Raw genomic sequence first — 12514 nt, 5'->3', positions numbered from 1 at the left:
GTGATGGAGGAATGATGCTTGCTGGCCTGATTTGCTCTTCAATGCTGCAAATATTTAGTTGTAGGCATCACTATCTAGACTCCCCGAGGTGGGTCTTTGTTTTCTCTAATTCTTAACAGTAGATATTACATGTGACTGCTTTCTGGCACTCTTGAATTGGTAGTTAGCCGTAAGGAAGCATTAAATTATGCCCCCTCCTCCCACCCTGCCCCAGCCTTGAGTTCCCTCCACTGCCCCCTACCCCATGGTTTTACCTGCCAGCTGATACCTCACCCAGATACTGAACACAGAGCAACTGCAAGAGTCTCGGGGCCCCTGAACCACATTTTCGAAATCATTAATTTACTGATGACCTTTGGTTGATTTCACTGTTATGTATTTTCCAGATTTTAAGCTTAGTGGTAAGAGGAAGAGGTCAGAGAAGAGACATTTTTACTAAGTTGAAAATATCAGGTTGAGTTTGCTGGGTTTGGTGAAATTGAGGACTTGGTTATATTTAAGTAAGAATGATGTTTATTGCTGGTTCTCAGAAGATAAGAAAACTTAATTAGAGATCATATATAACTTCTAGAGAGGGAGCCAGGATCATAGCAGATCAGTTCTTTAGGAAAGGTAAGCCCCTGTTTTTTGATGAGCCCCCTTATATTATTGCCTGTATCCTTCTGCCATCATCATGATGGAGAATTTGAGGTGCGGAGGGGTAAGCGACTTGCCAGGGGCAAAATACAGATCAGTGACAGACTGAGTCAGTGCCCAGGGCCTCATGCAGTCCAGCTCTTTTGTGGCCACATAATCATGCTAATTCCTTAGGTGTACATTCTAGTGTGCCGAGTAGTTCCACGTCATTTCATGAACATTGCACAGCCCTGGATGGTAGGTATTATTAATAAATCCTTTCTGTAGATGTGAAATAGAACCTCAGGGAGGGTCTGTGATTTACCCAGATTTGGAGTGAAATTAAGTGCATCTCCAAGAGCCCAATTCCTGTCTTTTAACCCTTGGAACAGTGCTCTGTCCCTGTACTGCGACTTCTCTTCTGCACTAGGGGGCAGCAGTGCATTTGTTTTCTGGGTTCTGGGAGTAGAAGGCAGTATTCCAAGTAGTAGAAGGCAGTGACTGAGATTTGGAAACTGGACTTTGTGGGGAGGGGATCTAGAATCTTTTCTATTAAAAGGTATCTGTAGTACCTGTCTACAGCTAGTTTTCTTTTTTACATATACCCACCACATCCACATTGACACTCAACTAGAAATGGTGTTATAACCAAGATGGTAAATGTGGAGAGAATGAGCTGGAACCTGGGCATGAATTTGTTGTACAAGTTGAATAGTCTGTGCATAAAATTGTCAGACTCAAGTCCAGGCAATTCACCTTTTTGAAAGTTTGAAGGGAAGCTCAAGACATTGACCATATGTATTTTAAATTTAAAGCACAGATGTAGATATTTTATTTTATTTTATTTTTAAAGATTTGATTGGGGAAGGGGAACAGGACTTTATTGGGGAACAGTATGTACTTCCAGGACTTTTTTCCAAGTCAAGTTGTTGTCCTTTCAATCTTAGTTGTGGAGGGTGCCGTTCAGCTTCAAATTATTATCCTTTCAGTCTTAGTTGTGGAGGGCGCAGCTCAGCTCATGGTCCAGTTGCTGTTGCTAGTTGCAGGGGGCACAGCCCACCATCCCCTGCGGGAGTCGAACCGGCAACCTTGTGGTTGAGAGGACACACTCCAACCAACTGAGCCATCCGGGAGCTCAGCAGCAGCTCAGCTCAAGGTGCCGTGTTCAATTTTTAGTTGCAGGGGGCGCTGCCTACCATCCTTTGCGGGAGTCAAGGAATCGAACTGGCAACCTTGTGGTTGAGAGGATGTGCTCCAACCAACTGAGCCATCTGGGAGGCAGCTCAGCTCAAGGTGCTGTGTTCAATCGTAGTTGCAGGGGGCAGAGCCCACCATCCCTTGTGGGACTCGAGGAATTGAACTGGCAACCTTGTGGTTGAGAGCCCACTGGCTCATCTGGGAATCGAACCGGCAGCCTTCGGAGTTAGGAGTATGGAGCTCTAACCGCCTGAGCCACTGGGCCGGCCCAGACGTAGATATTTTAGATACGCATAATATAAGTACCTCTAGTATCCATGTGACCAGGTGTTTAGGTAAGTAGTATTTTAGTGCAACCCTGGCATTTCAAATAGTCAACCTCAACCAAAGTTCCATAAAAACCCTCTTTCTGCCACCTCTGTGCCGTAAGATAGTGGGAGCGGAGATGTTAGGATTGCTTGGAGAGCTTTTTAAAACCCCACATACAAACACATGATGCATGGTTGCCTGTACACACCTACAAATATATATATATTAGTGTGTGTGTGTGTGTATATATATATATATATATATATATATATATGTATATATATATATATATACATACATATATATATATATATATATATATATATATATATATATATATATATATAAAAACTAAATGCCAGCAAGGGTTTTAGGGAAAACAATGAATATTAATGGTTGAAAAGTACTTTTCTGAACTATAAAATGCCACAGCAAAGTAAAAGTGACAGTTTTGCAGTGGACCCAAAATCATTCTCAAGGGACCACATTCTCCTACATTAAACATTTTTTTCTTATGAAAAGGCCAGGAATGAGCAGGAGTGGGGGAATGTGTGTCTACTTATGTCTGCGTGATCCTCCTCTTTAGTCCAGCATTGGAGCTGCCAGGTATGCCTCAGACAAAGCCTGTGATGCTTCATGAACTACATTCATAATTCTTATCGTCTTGTTTCATTGATATAATCCCCTTGTGTTTCCCAGAACATCGCGATTTGCTTCCTTCCCTGAATACTTGGTAGTGCAGATCAAGAAGTTCACTTTTGGTCTCGACTGGGTTCCCAAAAAATTTGGTAGGTATCTTTTGCATGCTTTTGATGAAAACATCAAATTAGCCATTTAGAAAACATGGTATGTGAAAGAGTTCGTGTAGCTGGCTACCAGCAACAGTTCCATTTCATTCTTTTTCCATTATTCCCACCTTTCTCTTTCGAATCAGAGTATATGGTAAGCACCCGCGATAAAACCGCCACATGGTAATCCACCCTCTAGTAATAGGGTTTGGAGTGAGTGGATTCTAAGAGTGAAGACAAGACCCACATTATCAAATAAACAATGTTTCCCAAACATTAATGTGCATACGGATTACTTGGGATCTAGGTAAAAGGCAGGTGCTTGTTCCGCAGGTCTGAGGTGGGCTTGGGATTCTTTATCTCTAACAAGCTCCCAGGTGATGCCGGGTGCTGCTGGTCCAAAGACCACATGTGGAGGTGCAAATGCAGTCGTTGAACATACACTCTCCTCGTAGCTTCTCTCCTCCGCTTCTGAAGCAGGCAGGTGGGGCTAATGACATTCTCTTAAATCGTGCAAATCTTATCAATAATAAAATGAGCATAGTCAGCTGCATTACAGTAAAAAAAGGGATGTGACTTTGGCTTAATTGCACTTTCTTTTTGCTACTTTTAAAGGGCCTTGACCAGTATCAAAGGTTTATTTTCCAGACAGTGTATAAGAACACTTTTTCCACCATCATGATCTACTAGCAAGGGTGTTATTAGGCTGTCCTTAGTGGTGTGGAAAAATGTACAGTTTTACCCTCTGTGGTTTCTCAAGCAAGTACGTCAGACTGTTTGCCAGTCTTTCAAAGTTTTTATGTTTTTGAGCACTTAAAAAACACTGGTTCATTAAGCACTCATCTGCTCATCTGAAGGGGATAAGAAAAAAAATGAAAAATCGGCTGGAGTGATTTCCCAGAAGCTTCCGGCTCTAACAGTTTGCAGCACTTGTTTGCCTTGTGACATGATTCTAGGCTGTGACTGATTCTGTGGCAGATCTTTACTCTTCTTGGTGGAATAAATTTGTGGGCAGGGAGGAGGGCAGAGGGCAGGGTCCTCATCACTCAGCATGAACCTGAGCAGCACCTGGGAGAACACTGACTGCTTCCAAAGGCTTTGAATTGCTTTGGAAATAGTTTTCTTATTTTTCTTTGTCCTTGGAATTCCTGAGAAAGAATAGAAATTCAGATGAGATTTCATAGACTTCCTGAATTTAAAGGAGTCCCAAAGCTTTCTTTAATGAACCTGGATTTTTCTGTTGAGGAATAATTGTATTGATTTTGTGGGTCATATATTATGTTTGTTTTTGCTGTTCCCTGAGGTTTAAATTTTTTTACCTAAGCTTTTTCTTTGGGTTGTTGTTTTAAATTAGGGTTTATGTACCTGGCATCATAACTGATTTTGGGGACAGTATTTTCAGGTTCTGTTTGCTAGCCCTAGAGACATACCCTACACCAACATTTGAACCCATTCATTATTATTACTATGTCTGAATATATGCAGTACTAAATATCAATAGGATATTAGACTGATAAATTTGTATTTGAGTATGTCAATACAGTAACAGTAACAACTGAGCTGAGAAAAAAAATGTACCCCCAAGACCAAGACATTTGAGATTTGAGTAATTTCTTTAAAACTTCATTCTTCGTTTATTACTTTAGTTAAATTGCATTACTCATCATGAGGTGAGAAAAGGCACAAACTAGAGGTTGCAAACTCAAATGCCTAAGGAGGACAGGGTGATAACATGAATTAAAGAGGTGGGCTGGGTATAAGAAACATGTAGCTATCTATCTTGGGTATTCCACCTTGGATAAAGACAGGGATTGGAACGGTTTTCTACCCTAAGAATCAGAATAGCAGAAATACGATGCCCAGGTTCATGGGGGCAGTAGGAATAGGTCTGTGACAGACTGTCACCGAGGGCACACGTTATGAGACTATGCTGTAGCTTTCTGTTTTTCAAAGTAAGCTGGAAATCTGGATTTCTAAATTAAATCTTCTGATTTAAAAGTTGGAATTTGTTGCTAACATTTTAAAACCAACAAACGGAGAGTGTCTGGGCTACAAATGGTCTGTGGGCTGCCAGTTTGCGACCTCTGGCTTATCCCATTTGTTCTTGTTCACTGTGAAAACCCTTCCACCCTCTGTACTTTCCCTGGTTCTCCACATCAGTCTTGCTGAGTCTCCCGGTTCTGTGATAACTCCAGGGACCTGAAAAGCCTCCCTTAGGTCTGCCTAGACACTTACATGTAGAGTTAGTGATGCTGGTTTCAGGAGGTGATTGTGGGGTTTGGGAGAATCTAGTGAATGTGTGATCTCTCTCATTTTGCAGATGTTTCTGTTGATATGCCAGATCTGCTTGATATTAACCATCTCCGAGCCAGAGGGTTACAGCCGGGAGAGGAGGAACTTCCGGACATCAGCCCCCCAATAGTCATTCCTGATGACTCAAAAGGTATCGTCTTCTTCCAGGAGGACAATCTCTTCCACTCCCCACCACTCTTCTCTGTGGGAATAGTCACTTTTCTCCCACCACTCTGTGGTCTCTTGGCTGTCTTCCTGGGTTATAACCCACCATAGTCACACAGCAGTGAGGCCTGGCTGCAACCATAAGCTTAAAATAGACATGGGAAGAGGCACAGACCCAACACAAGCAGTTGACACACGCTTGTGGAAATCAATGGCGATAGCGGCAGCCAATTTTCAGAAAGTTTTATGTTGCCTTTGAGATTGCCTCCTTCCCTCTCTCTACTTCTCCCAAATGGGCCTGGAGGGAGGAGAAGGAGTGCATTTTCAGTAGGCTCTTAGTCCAGGGGAGCTGTGTCATTCTCAGGAGCACCTTTAGACAACCAAAAGTAGCAATTCAACAGAGAATATTGGTTTTAAAAATCTTGCCCACATCTCACCTCCTCAACTTCATCGCTGCTCCTTAGCAAGGGAGCGGTTTGTTTTTCTTTCACTCTGTGAATGCTAAATTGGTCATTGTTTAGAATACTTAAATTTTTAAGGGAAAAGGACATAAACATAAAATAGTTGCCTCACATTTGTGTTTCTAAGGACAGTGTCGAAAAATCTTGGTTTCATTATTAGCTCAATTATTCTGGTGACATCAGTTTCATTCTGACTTTGCTTGCGTACCTGCTTGCTGTTCACCTTCCTAAAGAGTTAATTAGGTGAAATAACTAACAGTGATGGAGCACTCTGGGCACCTCTACCACAGGTATGCCATGAGCTGAGCGGTGAATATTATTGGTGACTCAGTTTGAGTGCACAGAAGGGTAAGGTGAATCCAGGAGGAGCAAGATAGGATTCAAGAGAGGTATCTTTGTTACCTGATTCTCTAATGCTAAGTCAGATGTAAAAGCACACAGTATGGAGAGTAGAGAAGAGACCTGTATGTGGGGCATTCTGGGTTATGTAGTACAGGTGGTTTGAGGAAAAAGAGATCAGTATGAGCATCAGGGAAATCCAGGATGGTTTATTAGCTCTGCTCCTGCTTTCTCTGAGAATAGAATCATTGGTTTGTTACTGTACAGAGTTCTTAGAAATACAGGGAGAAAAATGATTTAGTTTATTGCGATGATAGTCAGAGCATTACGGTTTATCTGCTCTAAATGCCTGAACCCTGGTATCTTCCCTCCTTACTGTAATGACTGTGTTGTGCAGGCTGGGGTGGTCTGTGCGGGGGAGATTGAGAGGTTGACAACATTGTGGGGTCCCCAGGGCTTACAGAGTGAGGGCATGCCCTGCATTGATTCTTTTTCTTCCTCTACAACGCTTTGCCATGGTTTGATCTCGTTTTCTGCCCTTTCCCTTGATTTTCCAGATCGCCTGATGAACCAGCTGATAGACCGTATGTATCTTTTGAAAATTTCCCCAGTGTCCTACAATTGTTTTTGGTCTAACACATTTACCTATGGGGGTTCTTTCTGTACATGTGCATATCCAGCTTTGCCACAGTGGAAATGATTCTTTGTCTGCAAGTTGAGTTAGCAGCACATGTAAACCAGTGGCATAGTGATGAAGTGGCCCTGTAGCTCAGGAGAAGGACCGTAAGCATGAGAGCCAACCGGCCATGGGTTGGAAGTTTGGCTCTGCCATTTATGACTGTACAACCTAGAATAATTTACTTAACTTCTCTGAGCTTGAGTTTCCTCCTGATTGAATGGGGCTAACAATGCCATTTCTTCCCTCTGGCCACGTGAGCAGGCCTCTTTCAGTAGTGATGGCTCAGTGGCCAGTTATTTTTTATACTCTTGACCCTGGGCACATAATAAAGACACACAACTGACAGGAGGTGGTAGTCTTGATTAATACTCTCAAGGTTATTAGTGTCATTGCGTTTTGTGTTAATTTTGTAGGCTTTTAGTTCCTTAATCCTGTGGGAGTTGATGTACTTTGGTTTTCTAAAAAGAACATTAAAAAAGAAACTATTTATAGAGAATATTCAGACATTACTAGGAGGAAGAGGGAGTGTTTAATACTAAATACTCTGAATATTTTTCTCTACGTAACCTTTGTGGAGATGAACTATTTGTTAATTCAGAAGTTCAAGGAATTTACACTGCAAATGATTGATCACGTGGCTTAGACCTCCACATTTCCTTTCTTGGATCAATTCTGATTTGTTGATTGCTAGAAGAAGCTGTTAGGGTCAGTGAGCATCTTGGGAAAACCGTTGCCTCTGTGAATAATCTCATTGTAATAATAACAGTGGCTGTTAATACTTTCAAATGTTTACCACGAGTCACATTGCTTTCATTATTCCATGAATTCTTTCAGTTGTATGTAATGTTAGCATTACCAAGTCCAGATTCTCATTTCCTTATTGTAGAAAGAAGGGCAGGACAGGTGACCTTTTACAGAGGATAAAACTGAGACCCAGGAACGTTCAGAGACCCAAGAGCTGGGACCAGAACCAGATCTAGGACAAGTGTGCTTTTCATGCCACTTGACCTTTCCTGGAATCTGAGAGGTTTGCTGGCTGCTCCTGATCCTGCAGAGAGCTGGCCGCAGGCTCCTACCCCAGGGGAGGTGATGGGTGGTTGGAACTGACCATGCCAGAGGAGTTTGTCTCTGACCGTAGCACTCAGCCATTTCCCAGTGTTAGCGGTTTGGGCATTGATTTCTTCTTAGATCTAAGCTTGCTGTCTTATCAGCAATTAGCTGCACTCAACAGGAGAAAATAGAATTATCTGGGGTTAATTTACCTTTCTCAGATTTTTAAAACGAATAACTTTGATTATTTTCTTCTTGTAAAAGTAAAGAAATATTTAGAAACTGTGGATTAGCAGTAAGAGTCATCTATGGTTTCATCACCCATCTGTAATCACTCTTAATATTTGGCATATTTCCTTCTGTTATTCTTTACTGATGCCTGGCTCACTTTATTTTTCACAAAAATGGAATTATATATTTTCAATCTAACATGCTGTTATGTATGCTGTTACATACATACATACACTTCTTATTGAGCGGCACTTCTTAGACTGCATTCCAAGGAACGTTAGAATCTATGCTGAAAGGGGTTCTGTAGAAAGACTTTCGTAGTGTCTTTACTGTAAGAGTCTTTATTACAGGATTTTTTGAGTCTTCACTATGTTAATGCACATTGTGAATTGCTAAGGGAAGAATATAGAGGATAGGTTTTAAAAATTTATTTGACCATGGAAACCTCTTGCTTTGTGGTTCAATAACACACATCTTTCTTACGCTAGAATACTGTAGGGCAATTTGGGAATCACTGCTGTCCTACATCATTGCTTTTTTACAATTTGGCCTTAATACGATGTTCTGTTATCTTTGTAAGAGAGAACTTTGATAAACATTATTTTCAATATAATTTTTGTAGAACAAATATCTTTGTTTCTTAATCCTTTTATTCATTGCCATCTTTGACAGAATTTTCAATAGATTAGAGACCTTAGGACATGGAAAACATAAAGGATATATTTTGTGCTCCTGTTTTACCCCTTTGGTATAATTTGAGAGCACTGTGTAGGAGTGTATGTGTATACATATAAGCACATACATGTACACACATGTACAAATATATATATACAAGCCTATAGGTCTGTATACATACACACATATACACACGTATGTATACATATGTATATGTATACATAATTATAAATTTGTATGCACATATAATGTACATGTATATACATATACATATGTGCTTACATGTATACACATATACTCGTACATATACATATATATTTATGCACACATATACACACATCTCTACCAATACCTATATATTATTATGAAAATAAAAGAAAACAAACCCTTAGTGTCCAAGCCCAAGTTAGGTTTGTAAAGCTATCCTTTTTAATATTTTAAACATACACAATTAAAAAACATTGTTTTTCTTCTGTACTTAACATTTGGGCTCTCCATTTCCCAGGGTTGATTACTTCTTTTGATTGCTGATAGCCCTAAAAGCCGGCTGTCACTTCCTGTGAGCTTTAAGGAACTGGCTTTTTGGCCTGTAGCTAATGCTCTTTTTTTCAAATTTCAGTCATAGCAGAGGTATCTGTAAAGGTCTTAAGTACGATCTCAGAGGCTGAAATGGTTCTGGAAATACACTAAATCTCCCGTATGAAATTAAACAGTTGTTTTTCAGGGCTTGGGTTGTCTAGGTAATTATTATGGTTTCTACTGAGGTCAAGATTTAGGTCAACTCAAACAGCTTAATATTTGGATGGCATAAAACAAAACAAAGTTAAACTACCATTTGCACACCAAACAACATAGCACTTTCTTTGGCTAGCTTGTGGATAAATGGGTAAAGAGAAGCTAAAACAAGAAGAAAGAGAGTTTACTTTTTTACAGCAGAATATTCTGTTGTGCTGTGTAGCATCAGACATCGATGAGTCGTCAGTGATGCAGTTGGCCGAGATGGGTTTCCCTCTAGAAGCGTGTCGGAAGGCCGTGTACTTTACTGGAAATATGGGAGCCGAGGTGGCCTTTAACTGGATCATCGTTCACATGGAAGAGCCAGGTAAGCGGTGGGAAAGTGGGGTGGTTGGAGTCTGATGCAGTCCTCAGTGATACTACGCCTTGACACTTCTATGTCCTCTGAATGTTCCAGAAAATGACTTTTTAGCTCATAATCTGCCGTGGTGATGGGGGCCCAGGGGCTACCGTTGCCTATATAGCAAAGTCACAGTGTTTCTCTTTTCTCTCTCTCTCTTTTTAATAATAGCTTTATTGAGACATAATTCACCCTTTAACATGTATATAAATCAGTGGCAGAAAGACCACTGGAAAGATGTGGGATATACTTGTAGCTAGGAGATGATGAGGACTTGATGTAGAAAAATGTGCATGAAAAATGTGTTAGTTAGCTTTTACTTTGATCTACTTTATTAAGACAATTGGTCCATTTAAAGTGTACGTTTCAATGGTTTTTAGTAAATTTACAGAGTTGTACAACTTTTACCACTATCTAATTTTAGAACAGTTTTGTCTTCTCCCAAAAAAATCCTGTACACATTAGCAGTCACTTTCCATCCGCCTGCTCTCTCTAGACTCTGACAACCACTAATCTACTTTCTGGCTCTATGGATTTGCCTATTTTGGGCATTTCATATGAATGGAATCATACAATATGAGATCTTTTGTGTCTGGTTTCTATCATTTAGCATAATGCTTTCAAGGTTCACCTATGTTGTAGTATATATCAGTACTTCTTGTGGCTGAATAATATTTTACTATATGGACACACTACATTTTATTTATCCTTTTATCAATTGATGGACATTTGGGTTGTTGCCACTTTTTGGCTATTATGAATAATGTGGCTATAAATGTACAAATTTTTGTGTGGATATGTTTTCATTTCCCTTGAGTGGAGTTGCTTTGTCATATGGTAACTCTATGTTTAACTTTTTGAGGAACTGCCAAATTGTTTTCAACAGTGTCTGCACCATTTTACATTCCACCGGCAATGTATGAGGGTTCTCCATATCTTCACCAATGCTTATTATTATTGTTTTTATTACAGCCACTTCAGTAGATGTGAAGTGGTATCTCATTGTAGTTTTGATTTGCATTATCCTAATGGTGAGTGATATAGAGCATCCTTTCATATTATAGGTCACTTATATATCTTTGGAGAAATATTGATTCAAATACTTTGCCTATTTTTAATGAGGTTATTTGTCTTTTTATTGTTGAGTTCTGAGAGCTGAATACAAATATCTTAGATATATGATTTGGAAATATTTTCTCCCATTCTGTGGGCTGTCTTCACTCTCTTGGTGGTGTTTTTGGAAGCACAAAAGTTTTTAATTTTGATCAAGTTTATCTGTTTTTTTTTCTTTTGTCATTTATGCTTTTGGTGTCATATCGAAGAAACCATTACCTAACCCAAGGTCACAAAGATTTACTTACTCATGTATTTTCCTCTTAGAATTTTGTAGTTTTAGCTCTTACGTTTAGGTCAGAGATCCATTTTGAGTTAATTTTTGTATATGGTGTGAGGTAGGGGTCTACCTTCATTCTTTTGCATGTGAATATGTAATTGAGCACCATTTGCTGAGAAGACTGTTCTCTACCCATTGAATGGTCTTGGTACCCTTGTTGAAAATCAATATGGGTTTATTTCTCTCAATTCTGTTTGATTGATCTGTATGTTTATCTGTATGTTTATGCCAGTACTGACTGTCTTGATTATTGTAACTTTGTTGGTACTTATACTTCTTAACTCAGAAGTGTTTATTTCAAGACCAAAAAAAGAAAAAAGCCTGAGTGTGATTACTTTCCCCAGATTTTGCTGAACCATTGACCATACCCGGTTATGGAGGAGCAGCTTCTGCTGGAGCCTCTCTTTTTGGTGCTACTGGGTTGGATAACCAGCCTCCCGAGGAGATTGTAGCTATCATTACCTCCATGGGATTCCATCGAACTCAGGCTGTTCAGGCGCTACGAGCCACGGTAAGCATGAGAGACTGTGTGTGGATACCCTCCTCTTAGGGGAGTGGTTTGTATTTCTGCCAGAAGCAACTGAGACTTTCCAATGGCCATTGGTCATTTTGGATCATGTTTGCCTCACTCTATACCCCACCATGGCCCACAGAGATTTATTTGCATAGAGTATATGTAAAGCTCAAATCAATGATTGAGGGAATTATACAGAGAGCTTAAGAATAGAGAGATAAGAAAAAAATAGGGAGATATTACAGCTGGGGCGAGAAGACCAAACTGAAAGAAACTCCGTATCATTTTAATGTTTATTGGCAGAGGGTCAGAGATTGGACTTGGAGCTTGCTTGTGGCTACACAGCAGAGAGGGATGGGTGACATTCTGTGCTCGATAAGCCAGTTCTTTAGGAGAAATTATGCTTTTCTGATGCCAAGATCTTGTAGAAATGTCCCTCAAAAGTCCATAGAGAAGACTGAATAGCTCCTTGGAATTTTCTGCTTCTGTTTCTCTCTGCAGAGAGAGAAAGTTCTTCCAGTATTCATGAACTTTCAGATATTGTCGGGAGATGAGGGACCATGAAACTAGAGCAGAGTCAGAGTTAGAAGTCTTCCTTTTGCCATGCAGATATCTGTTTAATAGTGAGGGAAAGTGCCTTTTTTTTTTTTTTTTTTTTTTTAAGCCATCCT

At 40.0% G+C, this 12514-nt stretch overlaps 1 protein-coding gene across 1 annotated transcript in view; it reads left to right on the top strand.

Annotated features, from left to right (window-relative positions):
* Positions 1–12514, top strand: part of USP13 (ubiquitin specific peptidase 13) — a 104472-nt gene that overhangs the window by 73702 nt on the left and 18256 nt on the right. The window contains exons 14-18 of the mRNA XM_033135075.1: positions 2821–2909; positions 5230–5352; positions 6724–6750; positions 9760–9903; positions 11674–11840. Coding sequence (XP_032990966.1) covers positions 2821–2909; positions 5230–5352; positions 6724–6750; positions 9760–9903; positions 11674–11840 — 550 coding nt within the window. The remainder of the gene's footprint in view (positions 1–2820; positions 2910–5229; positions 5353–6723; positions 6751–9759; positions 9904–11673; positions 11841–12514) is intronic.

The sequence above is a fragment of the Rhinolophus ferrumequinum genome, chromosome 2 (assembly GCF_004115265.2).
Source record: "Rhinolophus ferrumequinum isolate MPI-CBG mRhiFer1 chromosome 2, mRhiFer1_v1.p, whole genome shotgun sequence".
Lineage (NCBI taxonomy): Eukaryota > Metazoa > Chordata > Mammalia > Chiroptera > Rhinolophidae > Rhinolophus > Rhinolophus ferrumequinum.
The sequence above is the reverse complement of the archived record's forward strand: the minus strand, read 5'-3'. Positions and strand labels throughout refer to the sequence as shown.